Genomic DNA, 21412 nt, shown 5'->3' with positions numbered 1-21412 from the left:
TACATTCTCGAAAGCGCCTTGGTCTTAGGTTCTAACAGTTCTGTCTCTAATTTCGATTTTTCCACCTGGAATCCTATTTTTTTGTCTGACTTAAAAACCTCTTGAATTTGAGCATAATGAAACCAGTCTTGCACCCTATTCTTTAATTTTTCAAAGCTCTGCAGCCTCCAATTATCTCCAATTTTTTCTATTATTTCCCAGTATTTCGGCCATCCGGCCTCCATATTGGGGTTTTTTCGGACCTTGGCCTCCGCTGGTGATAACCACCTCGGGGTCTTACCTTCCAATAAGTCTTTGTATTTTGTCCAGACCATAAATATAGCTTTCCTGACAATATGGTTTTTAAACATTTTATGAACCTTTACCTTATCGTACCACAAATATGCATGCCATCCAAAAACATTATTATACCCTTCCAGATCTAGGACGTCAGTGTTCTCAAGGAGTAACCAATCTTTCATCCAGCAGAAAGCCGCAGCTTCATAATATAACCTTAAATCTGGCAGGGCAAACCCCCCTCTCTCTTTTGCATCCGTTAATATTTTAAATTTTATTCGGGGCTTTTTGCCCTGCCAGACAAACCTAGAAATATCTTTCTGCCACTTCCCAAAACACTCCACTCTGTCCACGATCTGTAGGGTCTGAAACAAAAATAACATCTTCGGCAATACATTCATCTTTATAGCTGCAATTCGACCCAAAAAGGAAAGTTTCAATCTTGACCAGATCTCTAAATCTTTCTTAATTTCTGACCAGCATTTTTCATAATTATCTTTAAATAGATTCAAATTTTTGGCAGACAAGTTTACCCCTAGGTATTTTACCTTTTTAACAACATTTAACTCTGTCTCTTTCTGAAACCCATCTATTTCCAAAGGTGTCAGATTTTTCTCCAAAACCTTGGTTTTTTGCTTGTTCAGTTTGAACCCCACTACCCGACCAAATTCATAAATTAATTCTAACACTCTCTTCGTACTAGATTCTGGCTCCTGTAGTGTTAAAACCAAATCATCTGCAAAAGCTTTCAATTTAAATTGTTTCACTCCGACCTGTATTCCTTGTACCAACCGGTCTTCCCTAATCATGTTCAAAAGCACCTCCAGAACAGAAATAAATAACAGAGGGGATAGAGGGCAACCTTGTCGTGTTCCTTTTTCAATTTTAAATTCTTCTGTCACCACATTGTTTACTATCAGTTTAGCTTTCTGCTCTGAATAAATTGCCTCTATTCCATTTTCAAACCCCCGTCCCACTCCCATCCCTTCCAAATTTTTCTTCATAAACCTCCAAGAAATGTTATCAAAGGCCTTCTCCGCATCAACAAAAATTAACACTGATTTTGTATTAATGTTGGTTTGCAAAAGTTCCAAAATATCAATAATATTCCTAGTATTATCAGACAAATGTCTTCCTGGGAGAAAGCCTGCCTGGTCCTTGTGAATTACTTCATTTAATACTTTTTTAAATCTACTTGCCAAAATATCTGCAAAAAATTTGTAATCCACATTTAGGAGTGAGATGGGACGGTAGTTCTTAAGTTGAGTCTTTTCAGTTTCCACTTTAGGGATCAATGTGATGAAGGCTTCTTTCCACGATTCCGGTGCCTTCTTCCCCTCCAAAATCTGATTGCATACCTCCGTTGTATCAAATAATCTTTCAATATCTTATAATACTTGGAGGTAAGCCCATCTGGACCTGGAGATTTGCCTAGTTGCATATTCTGGATGGCACCCTCTATTTCTTGTTGTGTTATTTTATGATTCAGGATTGTTCTCTTTTCCTGGGCAAGTTTTGGTAAACCATTTGTTTTCAAAAATTGGTCTATCTCCTTCTCCTCTTGTGGCCCTTGAGTATAGAGCTTTTTGAAATATCTCTGGAAACACTTCCTAATTTCTTCGGGTTTCTGGATATCTTTCCCTTCAATCTCTAGATTGGTGACTGTATTCAATTTCTGTCTCTTTTTCAATTGCCATGCTAATAGTTTCCCACACTTGTTAGCTGATTCAAATGATCTTTGTTTCATTTGTTTAATTTTCCACTCAACTTCTTGATTTATCAGTTTCGCGTACTGTGCTTGGTAAAATTTAATTTCTCTCAAGATCTCCTTCGATTTTGGCTTGGATCTCAACTTTTTCTCTCCATCTCTTATCTTCTCTATAATCTTATCTTTTTTCCCATTCCAGATTCTTTTCTTTATCGTGTTCTGTTGTATCAGAAACCCTCTCATAACTGCTTTGCTTGCATCCCAGATTGTTCTCCTTTCCACCATAGTATTCAAATTTATTTCAAAATAATCTTTCAAGGTTTTTTGGGCCTTCTTCACAATCTCCTGATCTCTTAATAGGGTGTCATTCATTTTCCATCTAAAGGAGCCGATTGGAGTAAGTCTTAATTCCATTTTCATAGCGTTATGGTCGGAGCAAGTTTTTGGGCAGATTTCCACTTTTCTAATCATAGGTGCCAGCCTTCTAGTTGTCCATATTTGGTCTATTCTTGTCCATGACAGATGAGCCTCAGAAAAGAAAGTTCCTTCTCTACCTAAGGGATTCTTAGTCCTCCAAATATCGATTAAGTCCATATTGTCAGTTAGTTCAAAAAAAGTTTTGGGTAGTCTGCCATCTTTTGTTAGACTTAGGTCTTGTGACTTATCCATATTTGTAGAGACCAAATAGTCCAGGATTGTCTCATGCAGTTTCCTATAAAATTCTGATTTCCCCTCGTTCGGTGCATAAATTCCTAATAACAAAAAATTTTCTCCTTGGGCCTGTATTTCAATAGCCAAAACTCTTCCTTGCTCATCTTTGAATAAAAATGTTGGTGACAGGCTCTCCTTTGCATAAATCACCACTCCTCTTTTCTTTACTTTATCCGATGAGATGAATTCTTGGCCTAATCTTTTATTAATCAAGACTTTTCTATGGAGCCTGGTCACATGTGTTTCCTGCAAGCAGATGATGTCCAATTGTTCTTTTTTCAATATATGAAAAATTCTTCTTCTTTTCTCTGGGGAATTTCCGCCATTTATATTCCAACTAAGAAGCTGCAGAGACATCCTGGGTCAATCTATTGGTCCTGTGGTGACGTCCCTTTCTTTTGGTCCTCTGGTCCCGAGGGTGTAGGTGCCAGTATAGGTGTAAGCGGTGGCGGTGGCCAGGCTCCTGTTGTCCCTTTCTGTAGATCCTCTTCGTGGTCGTTCAAGAACTTTTGTTGGTCTTCTGCTGTTCTAATTTTAACTTTCTTTCCTTTGAAATTAAAAGATAGTCCTTGAGGAAACTCCCACCTATAAGGAATTGAATTGCCTCTCAGTAATTTTGCAAGTTCTATATACATCGCTCTAAGATCCAAAAGCTGTTTTGGTATGTCTCTGTAAATTTCAGCTCTGTTGCCGTGGATGTCAAGTGATTTTCCAAAATGAAGGCCTAATATTTTATCTCTCTCAAAGTTCTTATCCTCTTGACTCCTGGGTCTCCCCCTTCGTTTTGCCATTTCAGTGTAGTCCAGCAGTTTGGCTTGCCCATTCTTCCCTAGCCAGGATTTTTTCTTCCTTCCATCCTTGGGCTAGTAACATTCATGCAGCTGTTGTCGCATATGTGGCTACTGACTTTTCAGTGGCTCCTGTTCATCAGATAAATTATTTGCTACCATTCTTCTGGGAACCTGTAATCCTCCAGATCTTGCTGGACTACAACTCCCATCATGCCTGACCGCTGGTCATGCTGGCTGGTGATGATGAGAGCTGGCGTTCAACAGCATCTGGAAGGCCACAGATTCCCCCCCTCTGGCACAGAAAGACGCTATCACAGACAGTCGGAAGCAGTCACCCCAAATCTTTTTTTTAAAAAAACCCTCTGGTGGGACAGTGCCACATGGCTGAGGAACAGTGAAATTTGCGTTTGAGATGATGGATGAATAAGGTGGCGGCAGGAGATGGGTAAGATTTAAGAACATCCTGTCTGCTCTAGGATGCAAAAGACATCTTTTCATGAAAGCTGTTGGTCATATGTGAAGTGTTTCTCTCCTTTTCAGACAGGCAGTATTGGAATGATGTCACAATGGCCTGTCAGTCTTCAGGTGAGCAGTATCAGCATGAGGTCACAATGCCAGTATTCCCCCTTCAGAAAGGCAGTGTCAACGCAGGGCCACATTGTTCTCCCTCCCTCACTGAAGCAGAGAGCGGCAGCATGTCTTATATAAACAACTATTTATCTCTTTCACTGGAAAAGCCGGAAGCCGGAAGTGGATAGAGTCTCCTCCTCATGGAGGGGCCTCCTCTGTAACAGTATGTGGGTACAATTTCTTTTTTCTTTTATCAGTGTGTCTGTACTGTAGACACCAGTGTTTTCTTTCTGTACTGTAGACACCAGTGTCTCTCTCTCTATCTGAAATGGAGGGCGGCATGTAGTCAGAGAAGTGGCAGATAAGGAGTTGATAGGCAGGCATTCCTACACAGTTCTTTCCATTGTGCATCCCTTTTCCTCCAGGGTAACCTGTAATGTTGAGCAAGGAGGCTTACAGTACAAACCTCCTCTTCGTATATTCCTTCCCTCTGAGCTCATTCTGACCTTTTATAGGAAGGGTAGCATTCAGATTCCTAAGCAATCATAACATAGCCAATACTGCAAACAAAGCAGTGGTAACTTGCAAGTACACGATAGATAGCTGTATTTAAAATTAATTGAACAATATTTATTCTCAGTATGCCCTGGGGCTAATTTACCACCTAATTTACCACCTGCACTAAATGCCAAAAATATTTTCCTGGGGTATTTCATACTATTTTTCAAAATGTTCAAAGCAGTGTACCCCCCCCCCCCCGGCAATATAAAAACATTAAAAACTATGTTTCTCAATGGATATGGATACTTTTTGAAACAAATGCATGGTTTGCTTTAAGACCCACTGTGCCGTGTTTTGTGGCTGGTGTAGTTCATGCCATGTGGTCCGTACTCAACAGTGGAATTTAAAATTTCATATTTAAAATTTAATGAATTTGCACTAAAAATGATAAAAGTGAAAATAATTGAAGTTGTCTGACAACAAAATCACTGAAATAAAAAACATGGTTAGAAATGCCTCATTTTTTCCATCTTAAATGTTGTACATGGTGCCGACTCACCTGGTTGTCTGCAGACTCTGGTAGAGCTGGCTGAGGACCTGCAGAAGCTGCCCTTCCATTTCTTTGTCCTGGAGCTGCTGAGCTAGGAAGAGTTGGTGCTCATGGTAGATGATGCAGGCCCCAGTGTTGGGCTGCACTTTGCGATAGAAATGGCAGATGGACTCCATGACCTGAAGTTGACCTGGGTCGCAAGATTTCAACATTTAAAATTGTGGGGTGTATTTTTTTTTTTTTTTACTACAATGCACACGCTGGGGAATGCTTTGTATCACTCAGGAGAAAACTTGCCAGTTCCTCCTGAGCTGGGACAGACTTCCTTTGCATGTGACTTAATGTGGGTGTGGCCTGTTCTTGGACAGAGGAGCACACGGCCTCCATGTTCTGCTCTTCTTGTTCTCCATTTTGGTTTCCTAAGAGTTAGGAGATGTGACTGCTGAGTCGCAGTCACTTGAGACTATTTCCCTTATGGGATAGTTCACATAGTTATATGTTGTTCTGTAAATTAAGTCTGCCTTCAGGGATCTTACTGTGAACTGGATGATTGTAAGTAAACTAGTTTTATGTTAAATTTAATCAGATGGTCATGTCTATTCTTTTAGGAGGGATATAAAAAGGGAAACCAGGAATCTTAAGTAGTGAAGCTCAGACGATCCAGCAACAAGTTAACCACTGTGTAATTTTAAAAGGGGGATGTTTGGAACTCTGCTAGGATATGGAACTTGCTAGTGCAAGTTAGGAAGGATATCATTAAATAATCTATCCTCTCCTGCCTCCCTAAACATCTCAACAAAAATAAGGTCAAGGAAAAAGCAAATAACACCCTCCATTTTCCCCCTCAACCCACGTCTCAATAGGCTAGCTACTCACTCATAATGTTGCTTGTGTTCAAGGCAACGGCCAAGGCGAGTTCATGAAACAGTTTGCTCTCATCTGTCTTATGCATCTCCACCTGGCACTGGGCCAACCACAGCAGAATCTGCACCAGCTCCAGCTGTGCATCATCTCCACCCTGCAGTTCAAAATACAACCTAACAGCCTGGAGAAAGTAGCATTCCGCTAGGTGGCTTGCCTGGCAAGAGACAGCCAGGCACCCAAAGTTGGATAAGGCAATGGCTTGGTTCCGCCTGTTGCCAGTCTCCTGGGCTTTGTTTAAGGCCCTCAGGTAGTTCTCTGCTGACTTCTGCACCTGCCCTTCTCCTTTAAGGGCAATGGCCAGAAGGTTGTGGACAACCCCGTCTTGCGTGATGCTGTCTGTCTGTCGCAGAGAACACAGGAGGTGCAACATGATCTCCGACGCTTTTTCTGGCTGGCTGCTCAAAGCGTACACCCACCCCAAAGAAAGGGAGGACTCAAAAGCTTCCTCCTCGCCCATCACTTTGCCAAGGGCAACAGCCCTGTTCGAATAATGAACGGCTCCTTGTAACATGCCATGCTTGAGGTACATTTTGGATAACACTGCACAAAGGGCTCTCTCCATGGGCACAGCTCCATTTTCATGGGAGAAGGCCAAGGCACAGCTCAGGTAGAGGCAAGCCAAAGCGGGGACGGTGCTTCTGCTTCTCCTGTCTCGGATCACCAGGAGCTTAGAAGCATTTGAAAGGATGAATCCAGCTCTCCAAATGGGTGTTGGTGCCCCTTTCACAGGGCTGGGAGGGGAAAGCCTGGCAGATGCCAAGGCAACATGCGGCAAGCACTTCTTCTCATAGAGGTAGGTCAGGAGAGGCATCAGGTCCAAAGAGGGTGCACTGGAGTCCTGGCTAGAGACACTGGAACACAGGAACTGCAAGCGTTCGGAGAAAGGCAGGACCTCGTCATACTTGCCCAGCTGCAAGAAGAGCCTGACCACAAGAAGGCAGGCTCGAGCTTCCAAAGCAACGTTGCCCATGGCGATGGCTTCTCTCAGAATGTACATCATGACCTCAAGCTCATTCTCAGAACAGAAGCAGTGTCCAGACAGGCAGGCCAGAAGGGCCACCCCTTTCCCAAGCACAGACAAGAACTTCTGCTTCATCTTCTGCTTTAGGTAAATGGCAGCAAGGTTCGTGTGCAGCGAGGCAAGCAGGGGCAGGTCGTCAAAACCTCTGTCAATAGCGCTCATGGCTTCCTCAAAATACACTCGAGCCTGAGAGAACTTGGCCTTCTTGGTGCAGAGGCGGCCCAAGAGAAAGCATATCCGAATATGAGCCCAAGCAAGGTGACCTCTCTTGGCCCAGTTCCTGGATGTCTCTAGGTATAGGACTAGCTCTTCCTCACTGGAGAAGCCATAGAAGGTGGAACTGAGGAAGGAAAAAGAGAGGTCATAGAGACTTTGGAAATGGGGCACATAGCCATCTTGGTTGAGAAAAGTCAATATAGGGTCAAAAACATCAGAGTCCTCCATGTGCCCAGCGTTCAGGTCAATAAAGAACTTGGGGTCATCAAGGTCATCTGGTTCTGGCAGAAGTAAGTGTTCCAGGGTAGAAGGTGAAGAGTCACCAACAGGACTGGACTTTTCAGAACCACTAGGAGTGGGCAAGCTATTGCTAGCCTGCTTCCCCCAGCTCTCAAACATCCAGCCATCCTTAAGTCCCTGAACAACTGCATCTGAAAGAGAGAGATAAGCCACAAGGAAATGCTTCCCCTCACGATGATACATTTCAGGAAAAACAGCACCCACTTTCCCCTCCATCCATACTCACCTGATGGCATTCTTGGGTACATTGCCACAGGTTCAAAGCCATCTGTGGGACCCAGAAAAAGGGTGGAAAATATCCAGAATGAGATCATGGGAAGCAAGAAGGCTGCACCTCAAATACTGCACTCAAACCAAAGGCTTTCACTGTCTTTGTCTCACAACACATTTAGCTTGAACTTGGGAGGTGTGCTCGAAGGGGAGAAGACAGGCGTAGGAGGCACTCAGAAGCACTATGACCCCATAGGTGAAAGGAGAGCTAGTTGTCCATTCTGAATTAGAAAAGTTAATTTTCCAAAAGGAAAATGCTGACAAAATCTGGTTTTAAATTTTGATAAAAGTAGTACTATCTCTTTCATTTATATCGTTTGACCAGCTATTTAAGAATATGATGGCTTACTAATATGCAACAGTAATTGATCGTGGTGATTCAAAACATGAATGAAGTGAACAGTTGGAGGAAAATGGCAGAGTTGGGAATGACAGGTAGTACAGCACTTTGCTATTAGACAAAGGGCTGTATTAGGGAGGAATGGATACTCACCAAGCCTGTACACAGAAGTGATGTCTGTTTGTGCCCATTCACCCAGAAGATTACTGTAATGCGTCTCATTGCTCTCATTGCCGTTGGATGGAACCTGCAGAATGGAAGCGACTTCTTCTTCACTAAAAAATACTGGATTCTTTTGCCTGCGTTGGGGATAAAACATGGGTAACTGCAAGTCAGCGCTGCATCCCATCATAATCTCTTTCTTTGCCTCTGCTAAGAGACAAAAATTGGTGTCATTTCCAAGGAATGTGTAATATTTCCACTCCTTAACTACCGGTATTCCTTGCAGTAAAGCTGAAGCTGAGTACCAAAGTTTTAGATGTGGTGAAGGCATTGCGTTCCAAGGAAAATCTACTTTACCCAAAGTTAAGAGAGCAGATCTGAATATCGGGGGGGGGGGGATCTCTAGCAAGATAACTGGGTTTTTTTCCACCAACCTGCTGGAAACAAGTTGTGAGGCAAACAGTGAATGAAAATGTTCTATATTATGTACAGAATGGCTAAATTAGGACTTGGGGAAACTAGGGTTCAAATTCTCACTCAGCACTGCAAGCAAGTTCATCCCTGACAGGAACCCACCATGGTATGCTTATAATGATTTTCCACTTCCTATTATTGACAAGTTGAATTGTTTTAAGGAATGGCAAAAGGTATTGTCTAAATTTATCTGGCAGGGGGGAAAACTCAGAATTAAGTTCAAGTTATTAACAGATATGAAAGAGGGAGGGGGGTTCTCCCTGCCATATTTAAGGGTTTACTTTGAAGCAGCAGCCTTTTGCTGGTTGAAAGAATGGTTTTTGCTGGAAGATACAGACGTTTTAGATTTGGAAGGTTTTGATAATGTATTTGGATGGCATGCATATTTATGGTATGATAAGATAAAGGCTCACAAAGGATTTAAGAATCATATAATTAGAAAATCTTTGTACAATGTTTGGATAAGATATAAGGATTTGTTAGAAAGGAAAACACTCAGGTGGATATCACCATTGGAGGCTAAGACCTATAAAAGGTTGAATATGAAAGCCAAGTGGTTGAAGTATAATGATATTTTGATGTAGGGGACCAATTTAGATTAAAATCTTATGACCAGTTAAAAGATAAATTAGATGATTGGTTCCAGTACATCCCAATAAATGCAGTGTTTAAAATGGATAAGAAAATTGATTTTCAAACAGAAAAATCCAAACTGGAAATGGAATTATTAGATACAAAAACGAAAAGCCTATCCAAGATGTATAATTTATTGCTGGAATGGCATACGAAAGATAACAAGTGAAATCTGTAATGATTGAATGGGCTAGGGATGTGGGGCACAATATTATGATGGTGGATTGGGAGAAATTGTGGAAAAAAGGAATTAAATTTACAGCATGTAATGTATTAAGAGAAAATTTGATGGTACAGATGGTACTTAACACCAGTGAAGTTAGCAAAAATGTATCATACTCATGATAATAAATGCTGGAAACGTAAGGAAAAAGAAGGCACCTTTTACCACATGTGGTAGACGTGCCCCAAGGTAAAAGACTTCTGGGAAAGGATTTATAATGAACTGAAAAAAGTGTTGAAAAACACATTTATTAAGAAACCAGAAGCCTTTTTACTTGGTATAGTGGGGCGTGAAATCCCCAAAAAGGATGTTACTTTTTTTCTGTATGCCACAACAGCTGCGAGAATATTACTAGCAAAGAATTGGAAGAAACAAGATTTACCAACTATCGAAGAATAGCAGATGAAGATGATGCACTATATGGATCTTGCCGAACTGACTGGGAGACTCCGGGACCAGAGAGAAGAGACGGTGGAAGAAGATTGGAACAAGTTTAAAGAATATCTGAAAAAATATGTTAATATTTAAATCTTAGAATAGCTTTGGAAGTAGATATAGGCTGTAGGGTTAGAAGTAGAAGATAGTGTATTTTAAAATAGTATTATTTGTAAGTGATAAAATGTGAAGATTTTTATGGTAAAAGTAAGCGTGATAAAAAAATGGTTAAAAATTATGATATATGTAAACTGCTAAAGATGAAGTAAAATGAAAATCAAATAGGGGGGACTTGGGGAAGCTCACCTAACAATGTTTAGAAAAAATAAGGATAAGACAAGAATTTGTTTGTATTGTTTGTTTTTTTCTGTTTGTGTTGTTTAGTTGTGTTATAAAACGAATTTAAAAAAATTTGGGGGGAAAATACAATGATTTTCCAAAACAGATTTTTTAAAAAACTAAAATGTTAAATGCTATTACTGCCAGCAGAACAGCACCTAAACTATGACAAATAGTATTTATTTTATTTTAAATTGGTTAATTATTGTATTGATTAAGATAACTAATGAAACATTATTCCATCAGCAGACTTATTTTTGATGAAGAAGGGAAATGTAAAGTATTATCCTAGACATGGTGATTCAGAGGTAAGTCTGAGTTTGGTTTATGAGTTCAATGGAGATTATTCCAAGGTGAGTGTGGGATTGTAGACTCAAGTTTCAATGTTATAGGCTGAAATCCTATACCTGAGAGTAATCCCCTTTGCATTGTTATGAAGCATGATATGTAGTTATGGCATTCATTATCCACTTACAGTAGAAGGAAAGTGTCACTCCAAGAAAAAATCTTTCCAGAGCATCGCAAACTGAAAGTCTTGAGGAAGATTAACAGTGACATCTTGTGGCCACGACAATTTCACACACAACTCTACATGCATACATATAGAGCTCAAATGTACCTGAATTGGTTAGGATATACGCTTCATTTGTCTTCTAACTTACTTCCTGCATGAATAACATTTGTATGTGATATATGCAATAACTGTCAGGAGACAGCTTTTTTCAGTAGGGTCACCATAGCTTTGGAATGACTTCCCTAAGGAAGCACACCTGACATCTGCTTTGCAAGCTTTTAGGCTGAGGGTGAGTAGAAGGTAGGTTGGAATCTACTGGTAGTTCTCTCAAGCAATTTGCACTAGATCTGCAAAGGTTTCTAGTTCCCAAATGTTCAGCTGCAGCAGCAACAACAGATTGTTGTTTTCTACCTATATTAGGCTCCTGAAACAAAGAAAGCTAAGCAGACATGGACTTCTGGGCAAGAGAATGATGTTTAGTTCAGTTCTCATCCTGGAAAACAAATTCCGAGGCTCAGAACATGCTCAGAGGTTTGTTTGTTTTAATTCTAACTTTTGCTTGGACCATAGTTTTCAAACCCATTACTTGAAGTGATACAATACCTTAATCAGAGCACCTGGACAAATCCTGCCACTAGAAATCCAGCCTCATGCTGCCACACATGTGCTAGTTAAGCCTTCACTGAAAGTAGATGTCCCAGAGGTATTAACACTTTATAGTCCTCTGACCAGAAGATAAACTACCTGAAATTGATTGAATTGACTACTGTAGGAAGTGCTAATGAACAACTAAGCTTCCCCACCATGTCAGGTAAGCTGTCTGTTTTACCTGATGTAAATCAGCATTTGCTCTGTCCCTTCAAATGGTGACTCTTTATTTTCATAAGCTTGCAAGTTGCACACACAGTAGTTGCTGCAATTAAAGGCTACCATCTTTCTCTACTTTGTGCTTCTCTTCTATTATCCAAAATGCACCTGACAGCAGATGATTGCTTGAGAATATCTTTGGGACCAAGACCAACTACTATACATTAGTGCAATATTCACCAAACCATAAACCACTTTTGAAAGCCTTAGCAAACCCTCTTTAAAAACCCAGGATTTCCTTAAACTACAGCTGCAATCCTATACTCACTTACCTCAGAGTAAACCACACAGAACTCTACAGGACTTACTTCTGCATAGATGAAGGATTGCCATGTACACATTCTTTTTCTAGCTGTTCTTAAATGTGACCGAAGTATTTTCTGAATATTCATCCACTGATCTGATTATAATTATCTACTTACTCTGAAACAAGGTTGTTCCTACAATAAGCCCATCAGCTATGAGCTGGAGTTCTATGATGCACCTCCACATGAACAGAAACTCCCCCATTCTTTTCTGTGTCAGGACAAGCACCATGCGCAATGCACACAGAGAGCTTTCCCCAATGTTAAAGTGAAAAGGGCATCATTTGGAATATTCTGTAAGCTTCAGAACTCACATGTGAACACCAGAGCTACTGGACTGGAGCAACTGCCCCCCCCCCCCGCTCTTCTCTCATGGTTGCCATATCAAGCCAATTTCTACATACTGAAGAATGTTATCAGTTAATTGAATTTCAGAGCAAGAGATAAGATACAAGTTGTGCCAACATTTCTTAATGACATGCCTCACAGAAACCTGAAAGAGGCATAAGCTGTGGTGCTTTTGTCTCAAAAGCCTATTTTCTCACCACCTGAAATTATATATTTTAAATCTCCAGCCTCATTTTTAAAAAGTTCTGGTCCTCACAGATGTAAGCAAACACTTGAAGCTTAAATCAATTACTGCAGGGGACCATTTAGCATTTGGTGGGGGGAGAAATAATTACAAATAAATTTCAAAAGTAAAGAAAATGAACACCAGATTCTTCAAGGGTCAAGTCACTTTGTGGAGAAACAGGATGCAAGAACTCCAAAATATTTGAAAATGTGAACTGTCAAGCAAAAGTAAACAGATATTCTTATCTGTGTACTTCCTCTGTGTGTTGACAAGGCCCCTTGATTTGTTCAGAGATTAACTTCCCACCAGGTAGTGATCACCCATAGAATTGTACTGCTTGAGTTGCTTTGTGCCTGAGGCAAGGCATATCTTTAAACATCTCCATTTAACAAACTCATATTGAACTCACAAATCATTTCTATGTTATGATTTTGATCACATGCCTTGAGACTTTTTCTTAAGCAAAAATAAAAGTAAAAAATGGAATCTTGAGCAACAACATTTTTTCTGTCTCCTATCCACAGTCCCCTCACACCTCATCCTACAAAGAAAAAGATCCCAAACTTGATTTCTGCATTTCTGCAATAAACACCAATTGTCTCTTTATCCCAGGCCACAAGTGTGTTTCCCCCCCTCTGTGGGTATATCACACTTACATCGGCTCACAAGTCTCGGGATCCACACATCTGGTTTGGACAAAGCCTACTGCACCGCTGGTTGTGGATTTCCCTATAAACCACTGGAGGCCTGGAATGAGAAAGCCAATGACCTCTATGGTGTCCCCTTTGCAGAAGCTCAGCTCGTCCCATCCTCTCCCTCTGTGATCTTCTGTAGTTGTGCACCTCCCTTGGCCTAAGAAATAAAACAAAAATGTCCCTCACTTCAGCAGGCTGAACAATTGAACCATTCTCTCTTACAAACAGTGACCAGTGGCAGAGAAGGGCATGCTTATGGGTTGAATGTGGAAACAAGGTCCCTTTGTGTCCCATAACATTTGTGTTTTGTCCTGTCACTCGGACTTCACCTGAAACCACAGCTTATTCTTCTTAAAACAGTCCCCCTTAAAATGAAGACAGAAGAAGCTTGGGTAAAATGTTTCCGGATTTCAGCTTTCAGCGTGAAAGCATTTGGGGTGAAGGTAGGGGATAATCACTACTATTGCGAATGTTCACACTTTTTGTGTCAATTTGCCATCACCGTCCCCTCATCTGTTGCTTTGGCAGTACCCCAACCCATTAGGTGCTTCCTTTTTCATAGTGTGGTTTCAGTCAATTAGGTACATCACATAGTAAATGTAATGATGTCATGACACTATTCTAGCCAATTAGATTTGATGTCACTGAGGCTAATTTAGCTGATGTTTCCACTTCTAATTTAAACAAATGATTAAAAAATGCAAACTATGTACTGTGCAAATCTAAGACATTCTAAAAATCCTGCAATCCCCCCCCCCCACTTCAAATAAAGAGAGAAGTACGCAATGGATCAGTCTTAAGTCAGTTATCTACAATTTACCCCCAATAAGATTGTCCTCACCAATCTGCAAAGAGCCAGGTCCGCTGATTTGTTTGGAGATACCACAACTCATTGGATAGTTCTTCAGGAACCACCTGTGGATATGAAGAGCTGTGAACAAACACTCTATTTCTTTCAGAGTAGAGTCGTACCTTGGATCCCAAACACCTAGGTATTCAGACGTTTTGGCTCCTGAACGCCGCAAACCCAGAAGTGAGTGTTCCGGTTTGGGAACGTTCTTTGGAACCCAAACGTCCGACGGGGATTCCACGGCTTCTGGTTGGCTGCAGGAGCTTCCTGCCGTCAATCAGAAGCTGCACTTTGGTTTCCGAACATTTTGGAAGTCGAATGAACTTCTAGAACGGATTCCTTTCGACTTCCAAGGTACGACTGTACTCTTTGCTTCACATTTGGGGGTGGTGAATGGTGCACACTAACCTTTCATAACATAATTGCCAATAAAACTGATCTCAGGATGTATTTACAAAGGGCAGGTATATTAACAGCAGCCCATTTTACCCTCAGAGATAAGAATGTTTTCATTCTGAGCGTTTTACTCTGAGTGAACCCAGGTTATGGCTACAATGGCTCACAATTTTGGCCCTGTGTATAGATTGCCACAGCAGCTCTACTTACTGGTAAAAAGGATGGGGCAATGGTTCCATGGCTGTGACAGGGACCAGGCCCCTCTGGTCATTCAACAGAGATGTCCCTTCCCATTTGGTGTCATGCCCAATGTCTTTCACATGGACAAGCTCATTTTTGGAGAGCTTCAAATCCTCCCCTTCTTCATCTGTCAGGACACCAACCACAACCCTGGCAAAGAAGTTTCCTGCAGATGAAAGAAGAATTGATAACAGTCAGGATTATTGTCCTATAAACAGCTTGGAAGCCCTGCTCCATGTGTTACTACCTTCAAACTTCAGCTTGGAAACCACAGGAAGCCAAGCTTTTTCTGTCATGGTGTCACAATTGTGGAATTCCCTCCCCAGAGACCTTGTTTGGTCCAATCTCTCTATTCCCTTGCATAAAATCGTGAGGACTTTTCTCTTTAGGAAGACCAAGTTTAAAGCTATTTCAAATTATAGTGCTTTATGAGCATTGGCTACATAGCTGCATTTGTGTTTTACTGGTTTTGTTTTCGTTGTACTGATTTGTAACTTGCCTGGGTCTTACCCACCTTAGAGAAAGGTGAGTAACAAAAGTAACAAGCATGATACCAGTGAAAATTCTGTGGGAAAATTCCTCTCCTGCAATGACCACTTATGAGGGCAAGAGGGTGCCCAGCAGGTCAGAACCATGTCTTATTCTGAAATCTCCTCTCTGAAGCAACCATTCTGAGGCTGGGATGTGGGCTCTGAGGCAGAGAATTGTTCAGTGCATGATCTCAGGATCCAGTTGCTCCCTGACCTCATGTTTGCTTCAAAAAGAATTTTGTGCAGAACGATTTTGGGCTCCTTGTGTTGACTATATGAAGTGATTTGCTCACAGTGAACTTCCTTTCTGGTAGTCTTTGGTCAGGGTTGGTGCCCCTGTTACATATGGAAAAGCCTGTCACCATCTTCATGGTGTTTTCGGAGAGAGGTAAAGCCTTCTTGGTCACTCAAACATTTTAAGTAATTTAGATAATCTGGGTCTTTCTCAGTTTGTATATCTGTGTTTTAATTGGGGAGTAGGCAATTTTTTGGTAGCTTTTTAAATTTTAGTTTTTCTGTAATGTTATGGTTTTATATATTATCTCATATATTATTTACTGTAAGCCACCCAGAGAACTTTACATTATAGGATCTAAGTAAATAGTACCTGTCTATTGTACACTTTTGCTGGGGACTATTCCTCTCACCAGAACCAGATTTTGGGGTTTGAGGCAGGTAGGACCCGTTTCCAAAATCTACCTACTTCATACCTGCATGGTCCCACTCTGGTCTTCCCTTTCCTGTCAACATAAGTCCAGAGCAACCCACTTAAGGGCCCACCTTACAGATATGCAGTGTTACGAATCCAAAACATACTCCTAAAGGGATATTTGGAGAGGAGCTGTAAGGCTGGCTTCATATTTCTCACCTTCCTGAAGCAGAAGACCTAAGTACATGGTGGCCATGTGATCCTCGTCTAGAGCAACAGTTATCTCGGTGTCCTCCACCAGAGCACAGTTCAGCCAGTACTCAGGGGTGAAGAGAAGATGCTCCAAACAGCAGCCCACATAGCCTGATCCACAATAAAAAAGGAAGAATGCAAACGTATCATGTGGCTTCCAAGAGCAAACATGCAGCAGTGGTTTTCTCAGGTAAAACATTTGACACAGAATGTCGGTCATTCTTCAGGCCCACGCCACACAGCCTCAGGGCCAAACTGAAAATGTTCTATTTATTTCTCAAACTTACACAAGCCGTCTCTCAGTAGGAAGTTTCAGAAGTAGTTAAAAATCAAATAAGCCAATAATAATAATAATAAAACCACAAAACAAAAACTTTAAAGCACAATAAGCTTTTTACAAAAATCCTATAATGTAGAAGAAGGGAATGTTTTTCTGTCAAGGGCCACACTCCATTAGGGATAATTTGTCAAAGGCTGCCTGTTGGGGTGGGGAGGGCCAAACCCAGTAGTGTCTGGGGCCACGGGCAAATGCAATGTGTGCATCCTTTTCTCACTGCCACCCCCTTCTCTCTTGTTCGATAACCAATCAATTAGCTAATCAACAAATTAATTTCACTTTCCTAAGCTTACAACATCACAATTTTGACCCATGTGCCCTTGTCTGATCCTCCCTTCCAGCTCTTCACTATGCATGGATCTTTTACAACCTTTCTAGGGTTGAAACTGCCTCTTATATATGGAGATGAAACCACTTCAGCCTTGTTTCTTTCTCTTTCTCTCTTCCTTATAGTGTCTCATTTGACACTATGAGCCATGGTATCATCAGAGATCAGAGTGGATTTCATTCCACCCCAGCCTTGCCTTGTTGGAAAGGGAGAGCAGTGTGTGAAACTGGACCTTTTTCAATATACCGTAGTTTTCGCTCCAAAACACACACTTTTTTGCTCCTAGAAAGTAAGGGAAAATGCCTGTGCGTGTTAAGGAGCGAATGCACGGATCGGAGCCGTGGCTGCCGTCAGTCAAGCAAAGCGGGAGCCGCTTACACACTCTAGGAGGCTCTTGCTTTGCTTGCTTTAAAGCGACCTGGAGCCGGGGAGGAGGGAGGGAAGGAGAGCCATGGCAGCAAAGCGGGCAGCAGCCGCTTACACGGGAGGAGGGACAGACGCTAGCAAAGGTCCGTGCGTTCTCTAAACAGAGCAATGAGGCTGCAGAGGGATGGCAGGAAAGATAAAATTTAAGCAACCAGCAGCAAAATAAAACCAACCTCGAGCTCTGAGCCACGCAGTGAAAACCAGGAAGTTAAAAAAAAAAGGCTGGGGATGAGGGAGAGGGGGAAACTTCGCAAATCCCCGCGTCTCAGCTGATCTGCTGGGAGGGAGCAGCTTGTTTTCAGGCAGGATAGATTCGAGCATTGTCTGGGTCCTAGTGCCCCTACCGCTTTTTTGTGCTCCACTCTATTGCTGCTGGTGGCTGCTTATCATTCAGGCTACAGGGAGGAGCGCTTTTACACAGCTAATGGTGAATCCCCTGCAATCCAAGTCCTCCTCACTTGCTCAAATCTATTCTGCCTCAAAACAAGGAGCAGAAGGAAAAGGCTGCAAACTGTTAAATGGAAAAAAACCCAGGCACAGGGCAAGTACCTTAAGTATACCTTTAAAGCAACAGTGCTCTTTCCCTCCCTCCTCCCCGCTCAGCTCGCCAAAAAGCTCCTTCTCCACGCGTGCTCCTTGTCCCTTGAGTGCTTTTCCTTCCCTCCCCACTTAAAACGTGGTTACAAAGCACGGATCCACATGGATCCTCAGGATTTTTGCACTGGGCTACCCCAAACTCACCATCAGATCACATGTCTGTGGCCACAGCATGAACCATAAAAATCATGCACCCACTGTTTCGTTCAGAATATTTTTTTCTTCTTTTCCTTCTCTAAAAACTACGTGCGTGTTATGGTCAGATGCGTGTTATAGAGCGAAAAATACGGTAAATACTGAAAAGAGACACAGAGGCTGAAGCTTTCTTTCTCTCATATCTTAAGAGTCTAGTCCTGCCCACAGCAACTTATATAATGATCCCCACATCCCACCCTCAAGCTCTCCTGGTGGAAAGCCAGTCTCCCCTCAGTTCCATGTGATCTACCGAGTGCTAAGTATGTTGAAAACTTCCAGATTTCTTCAATGGTCCTGAAAGAGAGTAGAAAGCGACTGTCCTGTGCCTGGATACAAACCAGCCGGGCTGACAGCTCCTGCAAAAAAGGAAAGCAGGAAAGACCATGGGAATTTTGTTGTGAATGAACATGTGCTATACAGTGGTGCCCCGCAAGACGAACGCCTCGCAAGACGGAAAACCCGCTAGACGAAAGGGTTTTCCGTTTTGGAGGCGCTTTGCAAAACGAATTTCCCTATGGGCTTGCTTCTCAAGACGAAATGTCTTGCGAGTTTTTCCGACTTTTTTTTCCTTTCCCCCCCTTTTTCTAAGCCGCTAAGCCGCTTATCAGCTGATCCGCTAAGCCGCTAAAAGCCGCTAAAAGCCGCTAAAAGCCGCTAATAGCGCTAATCCACTAAGCCGTCAATGGGCTTGCTTCGCAAGACGAAAAAACCACTAGACGAAGAGAATCGCGGAACGGATTCTTTTCGTCTTGCGAGGCACCACTGTATTCTGTGTCGTTTCTTCTTCTTCTTCTTCTTCTTCTTCTTCCAACAATGGCATTTGAAATTTGGATTGTAGATTAAGGGTCATGACTACAGAAAGACAATACAACCCTGCCCTACATAGAGGCAGATTAGCTACTGACATGAGCCAACAGTGTGATGAAGCAGTAAAAAAAAGTTGATGCTATTCTAGGCTGCATCAGCAGAAGTATAGTGTCACCTGGAATACTGTGTCCAGTTCTGGGCACCACAATTCAAGAAGGATCTTGACAAGCTGGAACATGTACAGAGGAGGGCAACCAAGATGATCAAGGGTCTGGAAACCAAGCCTATGAGGAACGGTTCAGGGAGCTGGGCATGTTTAGCCTGGAGAAGAGGTGACTGAGAGGAGATATGATCACCAACTTCAAATATATCAAGGGCTGTCACATGTAAGATAGAGCAAACTTGTTTTCTCCTGCTCTGGAGGATAGGACTCAAACCAATGGCTTCAAGTTACAAGAAAGGAGATTCCAACTAAATGTCACAAATAACTTTGTGACAGTAAGAACTGTTTGACAGTGGAACGGTCTCCCTTGGGAGGTTGCGGACTCTCCTTCCTTGAAGGTTTTAAAGCAGAAATTGGGTGTTTACTGCCCTGAGCTCTTTTGAATAAAGATGTTATTGCAAATAATGTGCAGAGGAATTTAAAAATGGTGGGGAATTTAAATAATGGTGGGGATTTTTTAATTTAAAAAAAGCTTTCTGAGTTTTAAATAACCTTTCATTCAGTTTTAATAATTTGAAAATGTGTGGCATTTATATAATCTCAATTTGGAAAATAAACAGCAAAATGAAATATTTCTGATTGAGATATTGTATTATTATAGTTATCAACAAGAACAACAAGAAGAAGAAACCAAAAAAGGAGGAATAAAAGAAGGAAAGAAAAAAGCATTAAAAAAATCCATGAATGAATGATAAAAAAACATACAACATTTCTTGGGTACATTTGTCAACATTATTTGAGTGGCAAGTTTTGTAGTTATAAAAACTTGAAGTGTCCAGTCACTTTGGAGCAGGGATAGTTACACAGATGTGAATACGAAAATAATTATGAATATGATTATGAGTGTGATTGAAGGGATAAAGGGAATCTGTGGGCTCCAAACCTTTTCCTTTGATAGGATCATTCTAACCATATTGAGCTATATGTTGCCCAGGCGGGGGACTGATTGTTCTTTTTGCAACTACAGATCCAAGAGCTTTGTTGACAGCCGTGATGCCAACACTCAATGCCGTCACACTGTCACCTAGTTACAGTGACAGGCGTGGCAGGGATAATAAAAGCTGGCAATTCACCTCTGACTGCTTTATGCAGGCATAAACAAAAGCATAGCTCAGTACTAGAGCAGATGTTTTGCTCACAGAAGATTCTAGGTGAAAATCCTTGGTATTTTCAATTTAAAAGATCTCAAACACCAGACATGGGAAGGACCCTTCAGTTTGAGATCATGGGAGAGCTGCTGATATCAGAGTAGACAATACTGAGCAAGATGGCACAGTGGCCTGACTTGACATAGGACAGATTCCTAATTTTCTACCCATGCAGTGCTTAAGAAGTAACAGCAACAACTTTACCTTGAAAAGAGCACAGACATCTTTGTCGTCATTTTCTAAGGCCCACAGCTTCTTTCTGGCTGTCTCCTGCAGCTGGGGAATGGGACCCTGTCCCGAGCGACTCTTGACAGAAAATGAGAGGGCAATCTCTTTAAAATTAAAAAGAGAGAGAAAGAGAGATAGGCAATTAAAGAAGATAAAACACTAAATACCTTTGTCCAGCATTCTGCATGGACCAGCTCTACTTTAGCCTAATTGTGAGCATTAGTGAGCATCAAGGGGGATTGAATGTTTTGATCAATCATCTATAGATATGTAATCAAAATCCCCATCACACCTTGTTAGATTCCACAGATTAGACTGGTGGGTTTACAGCTTTTGGAGACAAGCTCCCCATCTCAAATAGCAGGTGTCTTCAGGGGGAAAAATAGGAGTGAACTGAGATGCTCAGCACTGGAACAGCCAATGTGGCTTCAGGATAGGTCAGAAGAGGTGATCTGGCAGGGCTTACATTGCACTGTTCCTCCCGATCTTTCACTGGAACTCACTGGAACTAAAGCATTCAGTTTAATTCACTTGTGGAAGATGCTGTTTCTTGAAATGCTTCCTGGGTTGTAGGACAGACAAGTCAACTCACAGCAACAACATGTTTGCCAGGTCCAGTCTAGCATGCTCTGAATGGCAAAGGGTCACCTTGGCTATGTTCCCCAAGAGAATCACTATCCGTCTTGTTGAGACCAGCCAGACTTCTTTGTTACTCCATCTTTCTACAAAAACCGCCACCAGTTAAAGTGCCAGCAACTAAAGTAAGTGGTTTTACCCTCACTGAAGTCCTGAATTCCAAAAGAGTGC

General features: G+C 41.7%; 1 protein-coding gene across 6 annotated transcripts in view; it reads right to left on the bottom strand.

The window, feature by feature from the left end:
• Nucleotides 1-21412, bottom strand: part of SH3TC2 (SH3 domain and tetratricopeptide repeats 2) — a 58079-nt gene that overhangs the window by 12370 nt on the left and 24297 nt on the right. For 3 of the 6 annotated variants that reach the window (XM_079964764.1, XM_079964768.1, XM_079964766.1), the window contains 10 exons: nucleotides 20582-20709; nucleotides 18450-18555; nucleotides 16284-16427; nucleotides 14856-15051; nucleotides 14241-14314; nucleotides 13361-13556; nucleotides 8332-8477; nucleotides 7795-7836; nucleotides 5984-7699; nucleotides 5117-5297 (listed from right to left, as the gene is read on the bottom strand). In XM_079964764.1, coding sequence (XP_079820890.1) covers nucleotides 5117-5297; nucleotides 5984-7699; nucleotides 7795-7836; nucleotides 8332-8477; nucleotides 13361-13556; nucleotides 14241-14314; nucleotides 14856-15051; nucleotides 16284-16427; nucleotides 18450-18555; nucleotides 20582-20709 — 2929 coding nt within the window. Of the gene's footprint in view, nucleotides 1-5116; nucleotides 5298-5983; nucleotides 7700-7794; nucleotides 7847-8331; nucleotides 8478-13360; nucleotides 13557-14240; nucleotides 14315-14855; nucleotides 15052-16283; nucleotides 16428-18449; nucleotides 18556-20581; nucleotides 20710-21412 lie in introns of all 6 variants that reach the window. The other 3 variants (XM_079964763.1, XM_079964767.1, XM_079964765.1) reach the window with 1 other exon arrangement.

This window comes from Podarcis cretensis, assembly GCF_951804945.1.
Source record: "Podarcis cretensis genome assembly, chromosome: 2".
Taxonomy (NCBI): domain Eukaryota; kingdom Metazoa; phylum Chordata; class Lepidosauria; order Squamata; family Lacertidae; genus Podarcis; species Podarcis cretensis.
This window is presented reverse-complemented; position numbering and strand designations above follow the sequence as displayed.